This window comes from Pteropus medius, unplaced genomic scaffold, assembly GCF_902729225.1.
Source record: "Pteropus medius unplaced genomic scaffold, Ma_sr-lr_union100, whole genome shotgun sequence".
Taxonomy (NCBI): domain Eukaryota; kingdom Metazoa; phylum Chordata; class Mammalia; order Chiroptera; family Pteropodidae; genus Pteropus; species Pteropus medius.
The window spans coordinates 18296676-18322098 of NW_024349802.1; the positions used below are offsets into that span (position 1 = coordinate 18296676).

Here is a 25423-nt window from a genome sequence, read left to right on the forward strand (position 1 = left end):
CCTGGGCTGGGGGCGTTGCCTCTGGGCCAAGTACCACAGCAGCTGAGGTCAGTACAGGCCCTGAGGTCACTAATATCCACTGACTTGCACAATGTCTGTGTGTGTGTGTGTGTGTGGCGGGGCGGGGGAGGGGGGTCTTCTCTCCCCATTTGCAATCAGGTAAATGAGATTCAGAGAGTTCACACGCACCGGAGTTCACATGGCTGGTTGAGTACAGATGCAATCAAGATCTGCAAATTTCAAGGTTTTCTCCTGAGTGTAACTGGCTATTGGCCCTGTCTTAAGTGCTACCTGCCCATCTTGGGGCATCTTGTCCACCTCCACCCTGTGCCTCCACAAGTGATTTTCAAACCTTTGTCTCCAGCCTGGAACTCTCCAGTGCTCCTCAGGCCCCCAAGGGGAGATGATTGTTCTCATCTCTCTCCAAAATCCCGACTCTAACTCATCTCCCCGCTCCCCTGAACACCTGCTCCTTCCCATTTATTCCTGATCTCTATTAACGAAATCAGGAAACCACACTGTCACCAGAGCTGCATCCTAGACTCCTCCCCCTTCCTCCACACCCACTCTCCATCTGCCTCCCAGCCCAGCCAATTCTTCTGCCCAAGTTTCTCTCCTATCCTTCCCCTCCTCTCATCCCTATAGGAAGCCTTCATCTCCTCTCCTGGATTATCATCATAGTTATCGTTTCTAAGTAATTATATTGTTATTATTATTATTATCCCTGTTATCATTCACAGCTCCCTTCTCCCACCGGATTTTAAGGCTTCATGAGCCAGAGTACCATATCTTCTTTATCCTCACTGTATCCCCCATACTCTTTATCTTGTCTGAATTGTGACTGAAACTCAAGAAATTTTTGTAGAAGGAAAGAATAGCCAGCATGTATTAAGTTATGTCTCAGGAACTATGCTAAGTCCTCTACCTGCATTCTCTCACTTAATCTTCAATGCAACACACTACATTGGAGATATTACAGTACTCACTTTACAGATGGAGCAGTCAAGGCTCAGAGAGGTCACATGACTGCTGCCCAGCACACAAGTGGCGGAGCTTGGGATTCTAGCTCAAAGCCTGTCATGTGGTGTAGCACATTGCTACACCATCTCCCTTGGTGCACAGCCTTCTCAGGGGTCCCTGTGCCCAGTCTTGCTCCCTCTGTCCCACTATTCCTGTGATTACGGTGACATATGTACCTTTGGTGGTGTGTGAAAGAATTCTTTCTAGGTGGTGCCAGATAAGTATTTTTAAATACTAGATATTTATTTAACGTGTATTGGGAAAAACAACAGCAGATCATACTTGTGGTTTGCCTGCACTTATTGCTTAAGTTTAAAGCAACAGAAGTAAGTTATTTAAAGTTGATTTACAGAAAAGCATTAAGGAAATAAAAAGTCAAGGGGCAAACAATATGGCAAAAATTGGGGATGTAAAGTGACCGAAGCTTGGGACTTCCTTGTGAATCTGAGGGACCTGGGCCCCAAACCCTGAGCAGTTCTCAGGGCCAACCATAAGGTGGATGGATCTCAGAAATTCAGCCGAGAACACCCAGGAACTGTCTCATATGCTGTTTCTTTTCTCCCTGTATAGATAAAGCATCTTGAAGAGGGCCCACTGACCAGAAGGAGGGTTTGGGGGCCCACCACCCCACCCAGCCCAGGAAGGCCCCGCAGTTGGACCTCGCCCCACCTCTGTGAGTCAGCTAAAGAAGGCAAAGCTGCAGAGAGCCAGAGGAGGCCCAGAGAGAAGCAGAGACCAGGGCTCACACAGGTGGCCCCAGCACCAGCCCAGGCCCCAGCTTCTCTGCAGTGCTGCCAAGGAGAGGCAGCACCATGCTGGGCCCCCACCTCCAACCCCCGGTCCTTGGACCCAGCGAAGGCAGACCTACCCCTTGTGCCTTCCGGATCCCTGATGGGAGCTACAGGTGTCTGGCCTTGGAAGCTGAGGAGAGTGGCGGCGAGGAGGGCCTGCAGGGAGAGGCAGGGCTCATGGACTTGGAGAAGGACAGGGTGGTCAGCAGGAGTGGGGACAACTCAGCCTGCAGAGACACCCAAGGAGCACCAAAGCTGCCCAAAGCCCTGGGCATCCAGCCACCCAGCTGCTCCAGGGAGCCACGAAGGGGGCCCCAGCATGACGACAGGGCCAGCCAGGACTGGGACGTGGTGAAGGCCCAGCAGGTGATGACAGCCAGCCCTGTGTCCAGGATTCCCCAGAAACCAGGTAAGCTTATGTCCCTTTTCTCCTGGACTGCCAGAGTCATAGGGGACTCTACAGGTTCTTCACACAGGGCTTCCTGACCACATTTTCCCGTGATGCATAATGGTCTGTCACAGTCGCACGGGCATGCCCAGATCAACAGCTGTGGAGACACAGGGGAGGCTGTGAGCTATGTGCAGCTCCAGCTAGACCACATCTAAGCCCGCTCTTCCCTCTTCCAAAGAGAGCAGGTGAGAAGGCAGTGAGAGAAAGCCACGTTATCATGCTTGGTTGAAAAAAGTCCATCTCTCACTCTTGTCTGCCTTTTAATCTTTCGTGGCAACGAATGACCATGGAGTGTGAGCAACTGATGGGGTGGGGCTGCCTGGTCGAACGTATTAAATGCCAGCTACTTGAGGCTGCTGGGCACCCGGCACTGGGCAAAGCAGACATGGTTGCTGCCCTCATGGAGCTTATGAGGTGGAGACTGAAGCCTTAGATCTTAATTGGACCTCTTAATTATACAGGTGGGGAAACTGAGACCCAGAGTGAGGAAGAACTGTCCAGGTCACTTGGCCTGTCGGTGGCCGATTTGGGCCCACATTCCTCACCCACGCCTTGGTTTCCCAACTGTTAGAGATGACAGAGGCAGGAGCCGGGTCACCTGGGCTGCAGTGAGGACCTAATGACAGTATGTAGGGGAGAGCTCCATGTGCACTGCACCAATAGAAGGAAGGAAGGAAGGAATGATGATAATTTGCTCTCAGGAGGCAGGAGTCGGCACAGCAGAACAGGTCAAGGAAACCCATACTGAATCACCTCCACAGCCGGGCCCATGGAAACGCCGAAGCGGGTCCAGATGGGAGGACGTGAGCTGAGCCACGCCCACTCAGACAGGAACGGCTGCCAGCAGATCCTGGGGGCTCAGGGCATGAGGGGGACATAGGCCTGGGAGGGCTTGTGCGTCAGGAAACTGAAGGAACATTTCACTTCTCTGCAGGCGTCAATGACGCCCTGGTTGGCATCTTACCAGCCATCTTGCCCACTCTCTTCTCAGAAATAATTCTTTTCAGGCTTTAACCACCCCTCATAGCCACCTTCTCCCCGCCCCCCATGCTTGGGTCAAGCAGGGAGCTGGGTAGGAGCAAGGAGGGGCCTTCAATGAATCTAGGACAGGAAGAGGGAGGACCCCAGGAGGGCCTAACAACCTTAAACTTGGAAGTGGGCCCTCACACCAGACTCAGCCCAAATTCAATTCCCCTAGAGCCTAAAAGCCCAGGATCTGCCCCCTTCCCACTCACAGACCATGGCTGGGAGTCAGGAGACATGGGTGCTGGTTCTGGACCTGATGCTGACTAGCCAAACCCCAGCAAAATCCCTTCTCCTGGGTGACCTTCAATTTCTTCATCTGAGAAAATAAAATAAAAATATGAGTTATATTTTTATACCTCACAGAGCTGTTGTGAAGTTGCCATGACCTTAGACGGGACAGTGTTTTGGAAATTTAAGAGTAATCAAGATAAGCATGTGAAGATGTTGATAATTAAAATGTTTACCATCAGCTCAATAATACAACAGTTATTATTTGTTAAACTCTTATGTGCCAATCCCACTGTGCTAAGAGCTTTACACATACCATTTCATGTAATCTCATAATGATCCCCATGAGGCATATATTGTTATTATCTCCAATATACAGATAAGAAGACTGAGGCTCAAAGAATATAAGTGACTTGTCCAAGACTTATGACTAGCAAGCTGCTAAGCCATGATTCAATCACAGTTTTTTTAATATGGGGCTTTGCCCTTAGCTCCCACTGTGTTCTGGATTTATAAGGAGAGGGCATTGTTTGCTGACACCTGGAGTGAGAGACCATGGATGGAGAGGAGAGAAGAAGGGCTACATTTGCTGAATCTTCTTGGCTTGTCACACAGAGCTAAGTCATTACACAGTATCTCAATCTTTTGATCTTACTGGAGCCTTTCAAGGCAGGTACTCTATTCATTGTACAGTGAGGCAACTGAGGCTCAGAGAATGAAGTCCCTGGTCCAAAGTCACCTAGTCAGTGTTGGACCTGAGACTACGATTGTGTCCTTCTTGCCTCACCGTCTTGTTCATTACTCTCTTAAGTGTCCAGCCAGATGGTTATCCAGTTCTGTCTTGAACATTTCTGGGGACAGGGGAGGCAGTCATCTCAGGAGGATAGAATGGGCAGGGAAGACTTCTCAGAGGTGAACACAGGAAGGAAGCTGAGTCTTGCAGAAGAGTAGAAATCTGGTGATCTTGAGTCAGAGCCCACAGTGGCCTTTCTGCTCCCTTGGGAAAGGGAGTGGCCAGACTCCTTTCTCTTTGCCCGGAGATCCAGAGGGAAGAGGCCTATGGAACTGCCAGGTTATTAGTGGATTAGGGCTTCCTTTTAAAGCTTCCTCCCATTACCGCCTGAGGATTATTAGCATCTTCAGACAATTACACCCATCCTTCTGCAATTATAACTGCTTCTCTTGAGTGCTCCCTGGCAGCTTTAAGTATGGGTCATGACATCCTCTGCCTTGGGCACCCACCATTTGGGATGGGTGGGTACCAGGACCACTTCTCTAAGGCCTGAGTACCAGCTAAGCAGGGCAGAATGGGTCCTTGTCAGACTGCGGGGTCAGGGGTGCAGAAAAATGAGGTGGGCAGCAGCTCAAGTTCCTGCCATAGGCTGCTGCCAACTTGGGAGAACATATTTGGGAAGGAAGTTATCATATAGGGCTCATAATCAGGCCTCGGCCCGCACTATCTAGTCCACATCTCACCAAGCGAGCCCCACGCTACAGCTGTCTCTCTGCAGCCTCAGCTGGTCATAACTGGAAGGGCTCATTGAGATTATTATGTGGGTAATCTTGTAAGAGACTCTGAAGTCCAGAGGCAGCAAGTAATTTGTCCAAGGTCACATAGTAAGTTGGTGGCAAAGCTAGAGCTAGAACCCAGAGCTTCTGTCTTTCAGTTCAGCTGCCAGGCATTGTGCTAAATGCTTTGTATGGGTTACTTCATTTCATCCTCTAAATAACCCTAGGAAGTTCATTTCTTATCTCTGTTTCACAGATGAGGAAACTAAGGCATAACAAGTTTAACTGACTTGTCAAAGTCTCAGGCCTGTGGGTGGAGGAGCTGAGATTTGAACTCTGGAAGGTCTGGCCCATGCTTTCCACCATCCTCTGCACTGCCTTGTCTCCATGGAAACAAGGCAGCAGGCTGTGTTCTTCCACCCACCTGGGGCTGTGAAAAGGTTGTTCAGGCTCCCGAGGATGGCAGGGGATTCTGCCAAGCCATCTTTTCTCCTCCTTGGAGACACTCAGGGAGACCCAAGATCCACGGCTGACCCAGCCCCTCCTTCACTGTGGCTTTGGGAGAGCCACCTTTGCTCCTCTCCAGGCCACTTGTTTTGGGGGATATCTACAAGATTTGGAGGCCTTGCCAACTCTAATGGACACTACTATCTGAGCCTCTTGGGTGAGGATGGCGGTGTGGATCTGGCTTGGCAGGTGAGCCCTGACCCTGGCCATGTCTATCTAGTTGAGGCAGAGAAACTCATGCTCATGATAAGAGCTGAGAGCAGTCACTGGGCCAAAGACAAGGCCCCTGCTCCTCAGGCTTGTGGTAGAGAGGGCAGATAGAGAGGCAGAGTACCACCCACTCCTCCACCCACTGCTCCTCCCACTCCTCCACACCATAGGGAGCGTAATTAGAAGGTAACGTGTAGGAGCAGGGCTCATGGGTTCACATAAACCTCACATGTGCGCTCACACATACATGCTCATACCCTCTGTAGACACATGTGTAAACACACATGGTATATACACACCATGTTCTTATGAAAACACTCACATGTGTATACTTCTATATGTACACACATGCACACGTGTGCACACCCTCAGACACCCACACATCCATGCATGAGGTATACAGTGGCACACAGCCTCCTACAGACACCCTGACCCATGCGTGCCTCACTTTGACATGTATCAGATTTGTATACATAGCTGCGGTCCTACCTGAAACACACAAGCACACAGATTCCCTCCTTAGATCCGGGTTAAAAGTATGTTCTTTTCTCCATTTTCTCTTGATCACCTACACTTTTGAAATCTCTCTTGCATGCACACATTTTCTTCTGCAGGCATATCCACTCTTACACGCCCACTGTCACACACCCACATACAGACCGAACCACTTTCTGTCCTCCTTCCTTTTCCTTATTTCTTTCTTTTTCATATCCACCCACACAGTAATCTTAGCCTTTCTCTTTTCTCTCTCTCTCTCACCCACACAGTTTGTTTCCTGCTTTCCCACAGGCTGGGCTATAGCCACCTTCCTAGCACACGCGCTCACAGGGCAGGCAATACCCTGCCTGATGCCAGTCGCCAGGACTCACTCCGTGCCCCCTGCCCCCACCTCAGCACAAGAGCAGCTACAAGGTCAGGGGAATTCTCTGTGGTCCATGAGGCCAAGTGGAGGGACAGGAGCAGCCAAGGAGGGTTTGTCTCCTTGGTCACCTGACCTCCCACACTCTGAGCCTGCCCACTGGGGGACAGGAAATGTCCCCGAACCAGGCCACCTGCAGCTCTGCATTTCACAGAACCTTGGTTGGGGTGGGCTCACATCAGCACATTTCTGACTTCCTTCAGCAGAAATCTAAACACAGAACCTTGACATAAAAGACCGATGAAAGTGGAACCACCCTGGTTGAAGGGGTGGGGTACTTGGAACTCAAGGAAACTTTGCTGAAAACCCAGGCCAGCATTTTTCCAAGTGTGGTTTTGTTTCAAAATTGTTGGGAGTGTGAAGGGTGCTTGTTATCAGTCCTGTTTCCAAGCCCACAATTTCCCCGCCCTACACTGGGGAGGGGGCACCAGAATGTGGAAATCTTGACTTTTAACAGCACCTCATGTGATTCCAGTGCATACTGGTGGCTGCCACGGGGCTCTGCTGAGCTCGATCTGAATGGCGTTTAGTTCAGTGTAAAGATGAGGAACCGAAGCCCAAGAGACTCGCATCACTGCCCTTGCTGTTGCTGGCTCACCAGTTAAGTCAGGGCATGATGGCTCCAGGCTGCTGGGGAGGTGACAACCTACTTCAGTGCTCACTGCCTAAATTCTACCAAGGTCCACAGTTATTCTAGTTACTGGGGCTGAGAAGCTGGGAAGATGGGCCATAGAGGGTGCTGTATCTAGGTCTGAAAGGAAACAGGCTGGGGAGGTGGGAAGTGGCGTCAGTTATGGGGACAGAATCACAAAGACAGATTTAAAATGGGGGTAATGGGAGGAATAGAGAAAGGGGGGGATGAGATAGATGGGGCGACATGAAGAAGCTGAGCGAAATAGAAAGCAGAAGGGTTTAGGGACCGACCCAAAGATGTATAGATGAAGAGGAAACAGAGGTAGACAACGAGGCAGCAGAGAGTGAGGCACAGGCGGAGGGAAGAGAGGGGACCCGCCAGAAGACCGCAGGCCGAGTCGGTGGGGTGGAAGGAGGGGAAGAGGGGAGTCGCACCTCAGAGGGCTGGGCTGGGCGGGGCGGGGCGGAGCGGGGCGGGGCGGGAGGGGCGGCGCTAGGGCCCCGGGGAGCGGGCCGCAGGAGCGCGACTTGCCGCCCGCCCAGCCTTCCCGGCTCCGGCTCCGGGTCCCGGAGCAGCCCGCTAGGCGGTGGAGGTAGCTGCGGCGGAGGCGCGGAGGGGGCGCCCGGCCTGGATCGGTGGTGGCAGGGGTCTCGGGGCTGGGCGCCCTGAGGGACGCGGCCAGGTGCGCAGAGGTGGCGTCGCCTGTGAAGTCGAGGACCGCTCGCGGAAGCTAGAGGTGGTGAGTGAGGGGCGCTGGCCGGGCAGGGGTGCTGGCTCCGAGCGCACCTCTCTCCTTCCCACCTGTGCTGTTCCTGGCACCGCCCAGGTGGAGGTGACACATCTGGGCTCCAGTCCCCGCATGCAGGGTGACCTTGGCCGAGTCACTGCCACACTCCGGGCCTCAGTTTCCCCATCTGAATGGTGGTGTGGGGGGCGGGCCGGAGATCTCGAAGCTCTGGAGCAGCTGAGGAGCGGGAGGACGCCCCGACGCCGGGAAGCTACTCCCCCGGGCTGCGTGGGAGCTCCCGCCCTCGAGCCCGGGCCCGCAAGCCGATCAGGGGCCGGAGCAGCCCGGGGCTCACAGGTGGGCAGCCGCCGGAAGTCGGCGCCTCCCAGCCCGCCCTGGGAAAGGTCGGGCTTGCTGGACTTAGGAAAACGGCATGTTGGACTCTGCCTGGGGCTGACAACATGGGCGCCTGTGGGGCAGCAGAACGGCGTGTACTGGGCCCGCGTCCCCCCTTCCCGCGGGCGGGGCGGCTGGCGCCGGGTCAGGCTGTGCCGGCGAGGCACGCAGGACGCGAACCGTCAGACCGCAGGGACCACAGGCCAAGCCCCGCCTGGGGAAATCGAGGCCTTTCCTGAGCACCCAGGGGAGAAGGGGAACTGTCCTAAGGGCTCTACATACAAATCTCACAACATCAATACTCTTTCCCCATTTGCCAGGTGAGCATGGAGGCCCTAGATGTGGCCCGAGTGGAGGGTGGGATTCCTTTCTAACCGCGTCACTGTGGGATCAGGAGGCCCCATCCAGGGCCCTGATGAGCCCTCTCTGAGGACTCTGGGGAAGAGGTATCCTTTCCCCCCACGCTACCGACCCCAAGTTATGGGCTTATTCTGGATGGGGACAGGGACCCCTTCCCACTTGTGTTCCATATGTGTGAGTTGTCTACAAGGGCCAAGAGCAAGCAGGGAAGCTGCACCCGCCCCACTCCCTACCCAGAGTGGCAGGTGGCACAGGAATAAACCAACTTGCTGCGTGATCTTGGGGCAAGCCCCTTGCCCTCTCTGGCTCCCAGTGAGAGGGCGAGCAGGGTGGCCCCGAGGGAACAACTGCATTGGCGATAATAGTGCTGGTGGTGGCTATAGGGGTGGTGACAGAGTGTCCCACCCCTGTCACATTGCAAGGATGAGACAGGATGCTGATCAGAGCAACTAGGGTATACTGGGATAAGAGACTGGAAGCCTTTCTGGTGTCAGTCTCCCTGTCACCAACCACAGGCCTGGCCCCATCTTATGTTGGGGGCAGAGCCACAAACAAACCAATGACCTCCTCCTCCCACTACTTACCATATACCTCAGGAATAGGACCCCTCAAAGGAATTACAAATGCTCTGCTTGCTGGGAGGAGGTTGGTCTTCGGCCTCTGTCTCCATATATCTTGGGTTGGTTCCTCCTCTCCGGTCCTCCATTTCCCCATCTATACATTGAGGGGAATGGAGTAGGATCACTCTAGTTTGATAGTGAGAGAACTTCTTCAGAGCAAACTGTTTGCTGCTGTGCCACCCTGGCTCCTAATCACCAGTGTTCAGGCTGGCCCCACTTTGCAGGCCATGGGCCAGCTCCCCCCACCCCCCAAAACTAGTACCTAAATTACAGTGTGGTTGGAATCAGCATTTACATGGTTAAAATAGGCCTTTAACTCCTTTTCTCCCATGTTAGCTATTGCCTTTACCCAAGGCGAAAAAAAGAACAAGAAAAGAGCCATGGTGTTTGGTGTCTAGTTCCCAACTGACCCCTAGCTCTTCATCAGCATTTGGTCTAATCTCCGCATCATAGAGTTGAGGAGACTGAGGCTGCAGAGGGGAAGAGATTTGCCTGGGATGATGCTGTGAGTAGAAGGCGGCGAATCTCCCTTTCTTTGGGACAGAGCAGCTCCTTGGGGACAGTATGTCAGAGGAGCCTTCTCTCTATCTCCTCTTCACACATAACCCCCCCTCCCTACATTCTGCCACTGCACAATGGATGATTCACACCCACTTGGGCCACTTTACATCCCAGGGCTGAGCAGGGGTCAGGTCGCTCCCTCCACCTGCCAGGGCTGCCATCCCCAAGGCTGAACATACCTCCAGGCCTAGGGGCCTTGGCCTGGGAGGCACGTTTTCCTTCAGGGCAGCTCCCAGGCTTCCAGACATGAGCTCATCTTAGCTGCTGATGCCAGGAAGGGAGGGACAGGGGGAAGCGGGCAGGGCTGCACAGATTGGGGCACCATGGGCCCCTGGGGAAGTGGAGGGTGCTGTTGTTGAGGACTTGCAGGCTTTGGCCCCGATCATAATGGGGAGGCAGACACAAGATAAGCCAGCAGAGGGTCAACTGGGGTGGGGATGGGGACGGGGACAGGCCCTGGGTTGCAATGCAAGACCTAGGTGCTAGGCCAACCTCTGCCACTTGCTTGCTGTATGATGTGTGAATCCTTTGCTCTCTATGGACCTTAGTGCCCCTGGCTAACAATTAGGGTGGAGTGGGTCCTTAGGCATTGGGGTTACGGTCAGGTCCTGCCCTCAAGGAGCTTACATTTTAATTGGGGAGGTAGTCAAGAAAAAGGGAAGCAAAGAAATCAGCAAGATAATTTCAGATAGATAAGAGTGGCATTAAAAAAAGTAAGCCATGCTGCTAAGATGGAGAGCAATTAGAAGGGCTGCTTTGTTAGTGGTTGAGGAAAGCCTCTCTTTGGAGATGACATTGGAGCAGAGACCTAAATGTTACTTAAAGGTGTGGTCATGGCTTCATGGAGGAGGCATGACAAGAACTTAGGTCTAGAAGAATGGGAGGGATTTGGTGGGGAGGAAGGGTGTTTCGAATGATGGTAAAAGGTATAAAATAGAAATCCTGTGTGCGAGGGCAAGGGGGGCATTAGCTGCGGTTATGAAAATGCCTTCATCCCTCAGAGCTTCAGACTGCATGTCCAAAGGAGCCTGGGGCCCATGATCTGGTCAGATGGGTGGCTGGGCTCTGCTGAGTTAGGCCAGTATGTGTATGTGAGCTGAGTCCTTTGTGAACTGTCCCTGGACACTGGGATTCAGTTGCTACCCAGTATGGCCAGAGGAGGAGTCAGTGTGAGGACAGCCTCCAGGCCCTGTAATTCCAGAGGCTTACAAAAGCCTTCTCTCTCCAGAATGAAATCTTCACTAACTGGCTACTGCCTGAAATTCCACCATCCTAGCTTCATCTTTTCCACTTGCTGAGGCAGTGTTGTACATTACTGTGTGACCCTACCCTACCCTACCTTGCCCCACCTCCAAGGGCTGCTGAAGATGGAGCAAAATTCAGTCTACTCCTGTGCTACCTGCTTCCTGCATGGCTAGTACACAGATTCTGTGGATGGACCCCTGGGTTCTCCTCCTGGCTAGCTGGGAGATCTTGGGCATGTTATATAACCTCTCTAGGCTTCTGCATCCTCATCTATAAGATAGAAACGATAGTAGACCCTATCTTGTACGATTGTTCTGAAGATCAAATGAGATGATAACTGCTAAAAAATTAACTATTAGTTATTAAATAGTATTATCATGTTTCGATAATATTCTGTTAAAATTTCAAGCCCTTGAGGAGATGGACACTCGCTCAAGACTCATATCTCAGTATAAATTACTTTTTGACATTTGACCAGGAACCGTTTTTGATGGTGGGAGGAGGGGCACAGCACAGGGGAAAGGGCCTGGCCTGTGCTTCGGGGTTGGATAATTGAACTTCAAGTCTTACCTAACCGGCTGGTAGTCTTGGACAAATGATTTGCTTCCTCTGTGGCTCAGGCTTCTGTTCTGAGACTCTCTGCAATGGGCTGGGAAGGATATGAGGGGGCCATGGGTGTGAAAGAGCTCAGGAGACTCCATGGGGTCAGCAGGATGGGCTGTCACCAGGGTGGGTCAGGAAAGGGCAGGTTGGATGAGCCCCACAGACAGGAGAGTGGGCTGACCTGGGACTTTTGTTTATCCTCTGGAATAACATCTTGTAGAGAGAATGTTCAAAAGGCAAGAATGTTCTGAAAAAATATTTAACATTTATGGTTATTTACTATGTGCCAGGGATGGTCTAAGTTCTTTGCATGTCAACAGCTCCATGAAGTAAGTACTGTTATTATCAGTATTTTACAGACGGGAAACAGAGGCACAGAGAGGGTAAGTGAGCTTCCAAAGGCCACACAACTGCTAAGTGGCCAGATTCAAACCCAGGCAGTTTGGCCCTCAAGGCCCATATGCTTAATGATTGCATGGCATGGTCTCTCCTGCTTTTAGACAGACCGCCAGAGGCTCAGAGGGACCGAACCACCTGCTTAAGAACACCTACAACTCCTCTTTAATCCTCATCATCTCTGGCCCTCAGGTCCTGGAAGGAAGAACCTCACTGGGTCCCGGTTCTGGGGTTCTGAGGTGGGCCCTTGAGCCAGCTCAGCCTCTTTTCTTCCTCTACACTCCTCCCCTGGGAGTAGGTACGGGAGGACCAAGTGTGCCCTGGGAGTGCTATGGGCACGGGAGATTCTGCCAGGGCCTGGCGAGTGGGTGTCATTAGTGTTGTGGAGGTTGAGTAGGTCCCAAGAGCCTGAGTTGTTATGAACTCCCATGGAGTCTGGCATGCCTCCCATCACTGTACACATGGGGGAAACTGAGGTCAGAGAGTCCAGAGACAGGCCCAAAGTCACGGATAGGAGGTGTCCTACCTCCCTGGGTCTTTTGTCCTGCCCCTAGGCTGCTTAGTACTTATGGGCACCATAGGGTGGTAGGAATTGGGGACCCTCCCACCGATCCTCAAGGTGGCCTTGATCTCAGCCAGGACATGATTTCTGTTATGGGGCTCTTTGGGAGGGCACATGGAGTTGGGGGATGGGAAGGGTGCTGATTAAAAAATAGACTGTCACGCGCATGGGGAACAGGCATGTTACCACCCAGCCTGTGCCAGTTGGCTCCCCCATGCCCAGCTGCCAGGCCCCACTCAGGGCTCTTGCTGGGGGCCCCGCCCACCCTACGCTGGCTCTGGGCCTGAGGCTGAACGCTTCCAGCCACCCTCTCCTCTCCCTTCTCCACCCCTGCCCAGCCTCCAGGCAGATGGTGCCCTTACTGAGCCTGGGTGGGCCTGCAGCTCAGCCGTTGGCTCTAAGCTATGCCAGGGGGGTCTGGCATCACCACACACTGGCTGTGTGGCCTTGAATGAGGCCCTTTCCCTCTCTGAGCCTCAAACATGGGCAGACTAATGTTACCAGTTAAAGCTCTTTACAGCTTTCGGAGCCTTTCTCAGGTTCCACCTCTTATATAGACCCAACCAACAATGCTGGAGACCCCATTCAGAGAGGCCATGTGACCGTAAAGGCCACTCAGCTGGAATGTAGCAGAGCAGAGGGCTACATGCCCAGATAATCTTGTAAATCCAAGCCCTGTACAACTTCTCCAGGGTAAGCAAGGTCACTTGGAACCACGGAGGTGAAGGCTTTGCAGTAGTAATGTGAGCAGTGTTTTTATTAATTTATTCCTTCATTCAGTCAACAAATGTTTATTGAGCCCCAGCTATGGCTAGGGGCAGGGACACACAGAGAAATGACAGCCAAGGCCCCTGGCCTGTGGGGGCTGCTTACCATCAGGCAGGACAGACTGATGCTAAAACAAATAATGATGGAATTATAAATCTGATGAGAGTTTAGCGGCGAGGCAGAGGGTGCTGTGGCAGAAGAATGTGACCTCCAAGGGCAGGTAAGCTCCCTCTGAGACCTGTGAACAAACCTGAAGGATGAGGTGTGGTCAGACAGGCACAATAGGGGGATGAAGGGAGAAAGGGGTCTTGGCAACAGCAGCAGCCAGTGCAAAGGCCCTGTGGTGAGAAGTGCTTGGCCTCTGTCTGAGCACTTGAAGGAGGGCCCACGTGGCTGCAGGGCAAAGCACAATGAAGGGAGCCACAGCATGGGAGACGGGGCAGTGGGGCAATCGAATGGGTTTGAGGCCGGTCCTAGGAAGGAGGAGCTGTTCCTAGTGCTGGTTTAGGAGGCTGATCTTACCTCCCTTTTCCTCTTTCCCTCCAATGCCCATCCTGATAAGTGCTGCCAGCGGGCCCCTCTGCCCTCCCCCAGCCACTTCGCCCATGACTGAATGCAGAGTGCTCAGGCCATCTCTTCCTCTCCCTGGATCTTGTTTGCATTTTGATGGCCACCTGTTGCATCCTGCCTTCCAGAAGGGTTTGGATCGATCAGGCCTCAAACACAAGCTGTTGAGGGCATGCTCTAGGGTGGGAGGCTGCTGTCATTCAGGCTGAGTGCCTCTGTTAAGGTGAGTTCTTTTTTCCTGTTATTCCTTGTGGGAGCCTGTGGATCCTAGGAGGTTCAGCTTTTGGCTGAATAAAGGCCTGCCCCTGAATTGACTCCCACTGCTTATAACTGCTGCCTGTCCCCTCCAGTCCAGACACCTCCATTCAACCCCAAAGCCCCACCAGGACCAAGTCCTAGGAGGAAGCGGACCTGCGTTCTGAGCCCAGCCTGCTGTATGCTCTTGGGCACATCCCTTTCCCTCTCTGGACCTCAGTTTCTCCTGTTTTATAGAGAAATATTCTAGTTTTTTTTATACTCAACATATGGACCATGGATGCAATATCAGCATCGCTCAGAAGCTTCTTAGAAATGCAGACTCTCAGGCCCCACTCTAGACCTCCTGAATCAGAATCTGCAATTTAACGACATCCTTGAGTACTTACTATGTACGTGACAGTATGAGATGCACTGTTCTAGGTCAATTGTTTTTAAACTTAACTAAAAATTGAAATTAAAAGCTAGAGAATTTTACTCTCTCTACGAAGTTTTACCTGTGAAACACGTACGAGGAGAAGTACCTACTCTGTATTTATTCATCACATGAAGAGGAAGCAGGAGGCGAGTGGAGAACTGAGCTTTACTAAAATGGGTATCGGAAGGGAGGAGGAAAAGATAACACAGTTCTGGTGGAAGAGGGCAGGTGATGCTCCATTTTCTCAGGCCTCTCCCTTATCCCTTGAGAGCTCCTGACCAGGCACCTGGAAGGCCCTTCGGTTCTGACCTCCAAGGGTCTCTGTCTCATGAGTTTGGGAAGATGGGCTTGCAGGGAAGGGCTTGCCGGTCCACAGCCCAGCTCCGTCTTTCCCTGCTCGTCCCCACCTTAGTGTTCTGCTCCCTTCTCTGTGAAATCCCTGAAAGGGTAGCTGTTGCTATTCTTAGTGTGACAGGGTGGCAAGAGGAGAACATGTTAGTGCATTATTGATGCCTCTGAGTCAACATGCGGGGCTCCCGGAACACAGCCCTCCCTGAGTGGCCCTCATCACTGCCTGGGCAGATGGGAGGGTGCTTCCCGGGAACCATACCTATCCCTTCTGGCCCTGACCATCCCTGCTCAGTGCCTCCAGCCCCCAAGCTGGGAAACGGGTCATGAAATACAATGGTAAGCTAGGACTAGGAGAAGGTTGCTTCGGTGACATTTCTTCACTCATCAGCACGTATTTATTGAGCACGTATTACATGTGGTAGGGGTGGGTACACTGACGAATGAGACAGGATTCCTGCCTTCCAGGAGCTCACACTTTAGCTTGTGAGTAATGCTGCTTCGTCATCGTGGGAGCGTACGTGCCAGGCCTGATGCTGGGTACTTTGTACATGTGAGACCTAATTCTAATCACTCTTCTGGGTAGGAATTAGGAGACCCTTTTACAGAAGAGGGAACAGACTCGGCCTATACAAGGCTTGCTGAAGGTCATCATAGCCGGTGATTGGCTCAGCTGGAACTTGAACTCAGGCTGGCTAGAACAGAAAGACCATTTCAGATCAAATGGCAGATGTAGTGTTAAGACTTTGGGAACCCCGTGCACTGCCCTGTGAGGAGGCCCTTATGGCCGGAAGGACATTAACTGGGGTTGTCCCATTGTCCGCAAAGCCTAAGTTGTTGGACAAGTCATGTATGTCCAGAGTTTTTGTAAACCTGCAGTGAAAGGACAGGTACACTGTGGGCTGGAAGTCAGAACCGTATGGGATGAGGTGATAAGGCCTGAGGAGCCCAGGAATCTGCATTTTGGACACACTCCCTGGGGGATTTTACAGCACTGCAGGTTTCCCATCTGAGCCAGGGAGGGAACGGGACTCACCTGAGGCCTCACAATTGGAGTTGGAGACTAAAGCCCAGGTCTGCAGCTCCCAATCTGGCCCTTTCCTTCTCTTCAGCTGCCTCTGAGCATCCCGAAGGGATGAAGCCAGCGCTGGAGATGACTGCGACGTGTAACGATGCTGGTAGCAGCTGGTAACATTTACTGCGCTGTGCTAGGCATTTTACATGGCTTATCCATTTAATTGCAGTAACAGGAGAAAGGGGGACATTCTTCACAGCAACATGATCTCCTGGGGCATTTGAGCATCAGGTGGCAGATTTAATGTACCCCTGGAAAAGGGAAACCATGTCTGAAGTGCAGAGATGCTGAGGAAGTGAATTTGAAAGCACACCATTGGTGCACTTACCATTTGCCAGTAGCACGTGCCCTCCAGACAAGGGTTGTCTGGTAACTCTGTTACCTGGAGGCAGGGCAGGCTGGCAGGAGGGAGACACCTGTGCCCTTCCACAGATATGTACTTGCTGCGTGTGCATCAATGCCAGTCTGCCACCTGAGTACCTGTGTCTCCACATGCATACCTGTGCACACATTCGCGTGTGGGTTCTGCTCTCTCTGTGCGTGCATGTACACACTCAACTTCGTGTAATGCAGGTATGAAGCAAGCAGCACCTCTGTGAGTGGGTGTGTATGAAGGGGAGGATGCGCTGCTACTGGCCGGGCTCTCGCCAGCATTAAGAAGCTATTAAAAATTCGTATGTGTTGCAAGGTGTGCCTGTGTGTGTGTGTGTGTGTGTGTGCGCGCGCGCGCGTGTGCGCGTGCGGGCGCGTGTATGTGTGCATGCGCACACGCGTACGTGTGCATACAAATGATTGCAATGCAGGGGGATCCCTGAAATCCAAAAGGCAGAGGTAGAAGAGCCATTAGAGAACCTGTTTTCCTCACTTGTGCCTCATCTTCACATTATGTGTCCCATCCTCATACTTGCCAGGTGTGAGCCTGCCTCAGGACCTTAGCCCTAGCTGTTCCCTCTCTCTGGTCTCTCTTTCCCTGAACACATACATGCTTCAACTTCTCACCTTCTTTACTCAGATGTGACTTCTCAGTGACACCTACTTCGATGACTATATTTACTTTTGCAACCACTCCCCATGCCATGCAGTCTGCATTTCTCTGCTTTATTTTTCTCTAAGCATTTCCCATCTGACTTATTTGTCTAGTTACTGATATATTTATTATCTTGTGTCTCTACTAGAATGCAAGCAGGGATTTTTGTCTGTTTCTTTTCGTGGCTGTGGATAGTGCCTAGCCTTAGTTGGTATGCAATAAATGCTGGTTGAATGAATGAATGAGTCCATGCGCCACCTATACTTACTAACTTTATTTAAATTGTCTAAATTCGTTACTAAAATATCTATTTTTACCTCTTCCTAAGCAGTAATATACCTTTCACAGATTCAGTGTTTATTATACTCCTTTTCCAATACATATGTGAAATTTGCAACACTATTAAGATTTAAATTATCAGGGTACCACCTAAATCCTTCTGCTTCCACTGGCATGTGGGGGCGCCACGTTGTAGGAATCACTAGTACGGTCCAGCCCCTTCTGAGAACACATGAATAGACTAAAACCCAAAGAGTGTCAGGAATTAGTCCAATGTCTCACCTAAATTGTGACAGGATAGACACTGGAACCAAGTCTCCTGACATCCTGTCTTCTTTTGCAGTTTGAAAGACAAGGGGAGGGTGAGGCTGGATGATGCAGCCTCTCCTCCAGCAAGAGACTCCTCCTGCTGGAGGAGTGCCAACCATGCCTAGTAATTGGTGAATGGCATTAGGGGCATGGCAGGGTCAGCAGGCTCAGGCACACCCAGGGCCTCAGTGCCCTCCTGGCTGCAAGGCTGTGTACCAAGTGGTAGGAGCCAGCCTCACCTGTACCTTCCCTCCTAGGAGTCTTGGACCTAGGGACTGTGCAAGGGGGCCTGGGCACTCACATCTAGCAAGACTTGGGATTCAAACTCGATTCTCTCTGCTACCGCACATTGGCTAGAGGTTGGTGTTGGGGTCCCCTCGCAGAGAGGATGCTGGGGAGGTGAGGGGGTGAGGGTGAGGGAAGTTGAGTTGGCCTAATTGTAAGCAGGAGAGCAGAGAGGACTGGGGAAGGGAGGGAGATAGAGCCCTAGCCTGGTAGAGTTATGCGGAGGTGGGTTTGTGCAAAAGGCTGAGTTAAATGCCCTTCAGCTGTGCACAGTGCTATACACTATAGAAATCATTTCTGCATCTCATTTGCTCAGCAGCGGCTCTGCAAAAGCAGATTTTATCGTTCCTGTTTTACTGATGAGGAAGTTGGCACTCAGAGAGGAGAAGTGATTTACTAAAGGTTGCACAGGACAACTTGTTGAGCAAGACCTGTGAGGGAAAGAGCCAGCACCTCTGGTTGGATTTGGTAAAAGAGGGCTGTCTGAGGGAGGGCGCGCGGGCAGAATGGATGTGGGAGTGAGAGACGGAGGTGGAGATTGCTGACCATTCACTGCCAAATAACCTCAGCAAATCACAAAACCTTTCTGGGGCTCAGTTTCCTCATCTGTACAATGGATAAACAGTACTCCCAGTTCACAGCTTGCAAAGATAAAATGAAATGACATAATAAAATAATACTTTAACCGAACGCCTGAAAATAAGAAGCACTCAGTAAATAGCAACCTGAGTAATAAAAATGAAGTTTGCCCACAGAGGCCACCGGACAGGACCGGGTGGGGGTGGGGGGTGGGGATTCCCAGGCCTTCACTGGCAGGTGCCAGCGAGCTTGAGACCCAAAGGGAGTGAGCACAGCCTGGAGGAGCCACGAGGGGTTTGCGGGCCAACTGGTCTCTCCCAGAGCCCCGCTGGCGAGGACCCCTCCTGGGCAGAAGCAGCTTCGGCACCGCCTCAGCACAGGATGGGCTCCCTTCGCTGTTTATGCCCTGGTGCGACTCCGACTCCGGCATGGTCGGGCCATCATTACCATTCGTCCTGCGTTTTTTCTCCCTGGTTATTTATTTTTCTGTGAGGAAAGAATGTGGGGAATTTACCACAGGGTGCTGGCTTTCGTTTTTCGGCTGCTGAGTGGCCTTTTCTATAAGAGGGAGGCAGAGGAGACAGATGGCCGAGGCCTCGGAGACGGAGGCGGCAGAGCGTCCCGGCTGAATCCGAGGCCGGGGCCGTGGGGCAGTTATGTAACCCACCCAGAGACCCAAGGCAGACGTCACAGTGGCAGGAGCCCTATGATGTCATAACTGCAGTGGAACTCTACCTGGACCAATTTATTCCCCCTCGGCCTCTGGGCACGCCCACCAGGTGTGCTCTTCTATCAAAGGTTCCTTACTGTCCACCTGGGCTTTACTGAGGTGTGGGTGGGGTGGGGATGGGGGTGGGGTAGGGATTGCCTTGAGCCTTCCAGCCTCTGCAAGGCTGTTCTATTGCTTGGGATGTCTCCACATCTCCATCTTTCAAGACCTAGAACATGTGCCACCCTTCCAGGAATGCTTCCCAGGGTCCTTCATCCTAATTTATTTCATTCTTAGGCTCTATATTCTCCTGGCACTTAGTGGAATATTCTGCCTCTTTGGTCTGACGCTGGGATGTGAGGTTTCATCTCCCTGTTCACCCACAGACTTATTGATCCTTCCCTCCATCCTTCTCCACTTTCCCCCCAGGAGCCACCCTCTAGATCTCTGATCTAGAATCTAGACACATCTGAGAGCTAAATGAATCTAGAATTCATCTCCCAGGATGAATGGTGGAGCAAACTGTGGAGGTGAATTTGGACTGTGGGGGTGCTCTACCTCCAGTCATTTATGCAGTCGACACTTATTAAACCCCTGCTGGGTGATGGCCTCTGCTGAGTCTGGGGTGTTTAGAGATGGAGACCAGCCACTGCCCCAGGGCCCAGAGGAGGGGGCTATAACCGTGTAAAGGGCCAGAGTGTGCCAGGCCCTGGGCTGGGGTCTGGGGACCCAGAAGTGACCTAGGTCCAGCCCTGCCCCTGGTAGAGGCACAGTTTAAGAAAAATGATCACTCTTCCACCCTGGTTTGCCACCTTTTTTTTTCCTGGATTAAGTGTTTCCTCTGGAAGGGAGGGTGCGGCAGTCCTTTCTGTGCATCCACGGCTCCTGGGGCTGGGATGATGGCAGCTGAGGGCTTAGTGGGCAGGCCTGGCTTAGCAGGACTGTGCTGGGAGGTGGGAGCCTGGGTCTGAGCCTGGCTATCGGTGAACCAGCCCTTTCCGGTTTGCTGTACACCTGGGCTGAGCCTGCCTCTCTCTGGGTCACCATTTCCAAGTCCCTGAAAATCTAATTGTAGATTAGCGTTTAGGCCAGTAGAAAAGACAGAGGTGAACCCAACAGCAGGCCCTGGTCAGCCAGCAGTGAGCAGTGCTGTGGCCTGACTTGGGAGCCTTTGTCTCACGTTCCTCCCAGCCCAGCCATCCTGCTCTGCCTGATCCCTGCCCACTGCCAGCAGGGAGATACCAGGAGTTGGGCCAGGCCTGGCCTCCTTCCCCTCCGGCCTTGGTTTCTGAGCTTTCTCAACCTGTTGTTTTTGCAATGGAGTCCTCCTCCTGCTATGAGGCCCTTGGGCCAGTACAAGCTGGGGGTGGGTGGGAAGCACTGATCTAGGAGTCTGGATGGATGAGGGCTTCCTGGAGGAAGTGGCAGTTGGGCTGGGCCTGGGACAGTGGGAGGGGAAAGTGAGTGTGCTCTGTGGTCAGAGCTCTTTAGGAGGAGGTGCCCAGGCTTAAAATCAGTCACATTCTGGGCTCCAACTCCGCTCTGCCTGCCCCTTGCTGGCTGTGGGACCTGGGGTGAGTTTGTTAATTCTCGGGATCTTGTCTTCCTCATCTGTCACATGAAGGTAAGGGAGCTTCTCTTATGAGTTGCTGTGAGGATTCAAAGAGAAAATAACATGCTAAACCTTCAGTTCGGAAGAGTCTGGTGCTCCTCCTATGCTGGCTGTTGTCATCCTCATCAACTTCATTATTATTTGATGAGCACTGCAGAAGGGGTGGAGGCCAAGGGAGGAGCACAGCAGTGAGGCAGTGGAGGCCTCTGCCCCTGAGGTTCCTGTAGGCTATGAGGAAAAGTAGACTCAAACCCTGATTGTTGCAAAGCAAGACATCGGGATGGGCCCCTGGACTTGACCCTGAGCCACCCTGGGTTTGAATCCCAGCTCTTTGACTAGCTGTGCCACCTTGAGCAACTCACTTTGCTCCCTCTGAACTGTTGCTTCTCTACCACAGAGATGAGGGTACTGCTGACCTCATGGGTGACTGTAAATGAAGCGAGGGCCTGGCATGTGGCAAGCATGCCCTGAAGGGTAACTCTCACGATAATGAATACAGTGCAATGTGATGAGGTGATTGAGTGGTGCAGATAAAATATCGGTGGGTCAGAGGAAGCTCTTTGGAGGGGAGGTGGCGTTTGTGTTGAGAAAGCCAGGGCATGCAGAGAGGATGAGACAGAGAAGGGTTCCAGGTAGAGGTGTCTATGCAAACCCCACAGTGGAGGCAAGAACTCAAAGCACAGGTGTGGGGACCACAAGTCGTTGGATTCTCTCTGGCCATTGCCGAGTGTACAGAGATCAGGCGGACCTTCACGTTAGGGCCTTGAATGCCACCATGAGGATTTGCTGCCTGATCCTTCACCTCCTGAGGAGGCAGAAGAGAGACTCCGGTGGAGCCAAGCGGGAGGAAGATGAATCTGGCTGGCAGCACGGGGTGGGTAGATTGGCGGGGGAGAGACTGGAGGTGGAGAGGCCATTTAAAAGGCTGTTGCAAAATCAGTTTTCCTGATAAAGAGCTGAGTTGAGTCATCTGTGGAGGAGAGAAGTCACATCCAGCTCCTCCGCCTTGCTGTCAGTGTGGGATTTTCCTTGCTGTCAGTGAGGCGATTGGCTGCCTTTCCCGGAGGCTTTGAGAACCAAGGCCGGCTCAGCATCCAGCGGGAAGCTGGGCTGCAGGGAGGACCCAGCCAGAGTGAGTAAGATGAGCGCTCGGAGGTGCCTTTGTGGTTTGGGGTGTGTGGCTTAGGGCATACGGCTTTCCTCTCTGTTCTCAGTTCCCCTCTGGGCATTAAGGGGAGGCATATGATGACTTCTGCCAACCTGTTAGTAGCAAGGCAAGAGCTAGTTCTGGGGCTCCCCACTCCTGTTCTTATGCATCTCCCATATCCTGGCAGTCCTTCCCACCTTAGTATGAATTATTATCCTCCTGAGTGGAGGTCTGGCAGTTTGCCGGAACTCAGTCAGGTTGCACTCACCAGAACTTTGGCGTGGATGGAGAACTCCCCAGGGAATGGAGGCTGTGTCATTTCCTCCTTTCAGCAGGGAGGATATGGGGCAGGGGCTGGCAAGGTAACCAGGCCATTACTCAGGCCCAGTTCATCTTCCTGCCCCCAGCTGAGCCAGAGGTTGTGCAGCGGCCAGCCATTGGTTCCTTCCTGACCCCACCAGGGGGGCAGTTTACCCAGCCTGTTTACCTGTCCCGTTGCCAAGACTCCTAGGCGGCCACAGTGGGCTATCTCCAGCCAGCCTGTATTCCTACCTCTGGCTGCCCGTCCCCCCCGCCCCCTCCCACTCCAGCCTAACCGGGGCCTGGACACTCCCATTGACGGCAGCAGCCGTGTGAAGAAACATTTCCTTGAATTCTCTCCCTGTCCTGACCTTCTGCTCTGGCCTCCCTTCCCCTGCCCCACCTCCCTCTTCGGCTCCTTCGTCCAGACAAGCCTGATGGTGGGCAGGACAGGCAGCTGCTTGCAGAGCTGATGGCATTGGAGGGAGGGTGTATCTCTGCCCCAGCACAGCTAGAACTCAGGTCTTCTGACTCCCAACAACATGCTCTTCCCACTCCGCTAGCCTTTTATGTCCTAGCAGTCATTTCTGTCTTAGTAAGAATGAGTTTATCAGCTCTTCTCCCAAGAAGAAGAAAAGAAAACAGCTGAATATGCAGGGGAAAGGGCACTGCTGGGGGCATTGATCGCGAGATGAGGAAACAGGATTCTGCAGACCATCATCCAGGAGCACTGGAGCCTCTGTTAGTGCTTCTCCCTCTAGAGTCAGGGTCTGGAAGGCAGAGTAACAAGTTAAGAAATGAGACCCAGCAACCAGACTTTGAATTTTGAATATCAGCTCTGCTACTAACAAATTGTATGGCCTTGGACAGGTCTCTCTGAGCTCTAGTTTCATCTGCAAACTGGGAAGAATAACGTTATCTCTGGGGGCTGTTGGGAGGATCGAACAAGACGATGAGTATAAAGTACATAGCACAGCACCTGAGCTGTGGTGAGGGTTCCATAATTACAGCAGCCATTGCAAACTCATTCCAATGCTATACTCAGGGCTTCCTGTCCCCCTCCCCCACTTAGGGATTTGACCTTTTTGGATCCTGGTCTTCTGCCCTGGGGCAGCTTTTCCGTGTGCCTGCTCTCACCCCTGCCTCTCCTGAAGGCCTGTCTTCAGAGCTCATGATACATTGCCCAGGATGAGTCTTTCAAGGGCCAGCACCCCGGATCTTGCCCTACAGAGGCTTAGAGAAGTGAGGTGTTATGATTTGCACAGGTGCAGGCTGCAGCCAGGAAGATTGGGGCTCAGTGAGATTCCTGTCCCCTATGGCCCTTGGCTCCTCTGTGACACCAGGGAGCACAATCTTGGACTCGCTGGCTGGGGTATTGCCAGGGGTGGCAGTTCCCTCGTCTGGGGAATTTTGGATGGAACTACCTCCCCTGGCGCCCTGCAAAAGGGGACTTTCGAGTGCCTGTGGTTGACCCGGCCCCACTTCTCTCAGCTTTGTTTATGCAGGGTGGCAAGAATCATCTGGATTGCTGGTTGGGTCTTGTCCAAGCCTCCCGCCGAATTCCTTTTCCATGGAGTCACTGCAGTCTGGGGTGGGGGGCACGGGAGCCTGATCAAGGGCGACGGCTCTCCCCTGGCCTGCTCTGCCATGTCCCTCTTGTCTCAGAACAGCAGAGCCGGGGAGGCTCCAAGCCCAGCTCGGGGTCAGCAGACGGGGTCCTGGCCCACGGCCTCCTCTGTGACCCTTTCCCTCTCTAAGCCTCCTAGGCCAGCTTATCCTTGAGGGTTATCACGCTCTGCCATTTGAGCATTTCCTAAACCCGTGGCCTTTAGAACCAGCCTGGGGATAGGGTTGAAGCAGGGAAGTGAGGAGAAACGAAGAAAAGTGCAGGGACTTAGGAGTTCTAGGTTCTCCAAACAGCAAAGCACTTCCTGTGAGCCTCCTACTGTGGGAACCCGCTAGCCAGAAAGTTTGGTGCTTTCTGGAGTCATGCAGAGCAAAGGTGAGCCAGCTCCACCGCTTTCTGGCTCTGTGCCCTTGGGCAGCTCACTGTACCTCTCTGAGCCTTGCTTTTCTCATTACCAAAAAGCAGATAATAATAGTTTGTGCTTCATAGGGTTGTCATGGAAATTAATTAAGACAAGATATGTAAAGCACACGGCTGGGTGCGCAGTAAGAACCCAGTGAGTGTTAACTACAATTACCTTAATTGTGTCATTGTGTCGTAAGAAATATCAGTGGGACTGGGGATGTTTATTCTGACCATGCCCCATGGGGATGTGATTTGTGTCTCAGTCTCTGCCAGGCTCTCAGGTTGGAAAGAGGAAGCTTTTTCTCTTTGTGACAGTAGGGGGCAGAACCATATTAAGGGGTGGAGGGTAATGTAAGAAGTAACTTTTATAGCTGAGGAATGTTCATTAGTAGAAGGCCCCTCTTCGGGGTAGCGAGCTCCCTGTCAGTTGAGTAGGTAAACAGAGGCTTGTACCCCCAGGGGCGTGGTTTTAAGGATGCAGGAATTGGACCCAGTGATAGCCATCTCTGAGACTCTGAGGTTCTGTGATTTGGGGCAGTAATCCCTGTCCCCTGCCTCAGAACTCTGGAATCCCCTGCTATGTGACTAAAGAGTCGACTCTCCTCTCAGGACTCGAATATGTGGAGTGAATGTCCTTGCTACAAGGAGCTCTGACCCCTTCCAGGGAGGAGAGTGGGGTCACCAATAACAGCACACCTCAGGGTACCATGAGTCCTCTGCCTCACCCACCTGGAATTGACAATTGTAAGCCTCCATTATAATTGACCTCATGAGAACCTCCAAACCCTAACAATAGTGCTTGAATCACCTTCTCAATTAAGAAAACTGGCTCCGAGAGGTCCAGTAAAGAGGTCCAATAACTTGCCAAGGTCATATAGCTAGTAAATGGCAGAGCGCAGATGTGGGCCATGAGGTCTGGTTTCTAAGCAGAGCAGAGGAGATGGACAT

The 25423-nt window shown here is 52.5% G+C and overlaps 1 protein-coding gene and 1 long non-coding RNA gene across 8 annotated transcripts in view; one reads left to right on the forward strand and one right to left on the reverse strand.

Annotated features, from left to right (window-relative positions):
- Positions 1–25423, forward strand: part of SYNPO (synaptopodin) — a 50821-nt gene that overhangs the window by 13073 nt on the left and 12325 nt on the right. For 2 of the 7 annotated variants that reach the window (XM_039836562.1, XM_039836564.1), the window contains one exon: positions 1591–2220. In XM_039836562.1, coding sequence (XP_039692496.1) covers positions 1833–2220 — 388 coding nt within the window. In that variant the 5' untranslated portion in view covers positions 1591–1832. Of the gene's footprint in view, positions 1–1590; positions 2221–7322; positions 7342–7781; positions 8035–8501; positions 8739–20882; positions 20959–21948; positions 22129–25423 lie in introns of those variants that run through there. The other 5 variants (XM_039836563.1, XR_005647322.1, XM_039836566.1 and 2 more) reach the window with 5 other exon arrangements.
- On the reverse strand, positions 1129–7104 carry LOC120581562 (uncharacterized). Its single transcript, XR_005647323.1, has 4 exons — positions 6652–7104; positions 3502–3604; positions 1889–2359; positions 1129–1582 (listed from the first exon to the last, which is right to left on the reverse strand). It is a non-coding gene; the product is annotated as an uncharacterized LOC120581562 (long non-coding RNA).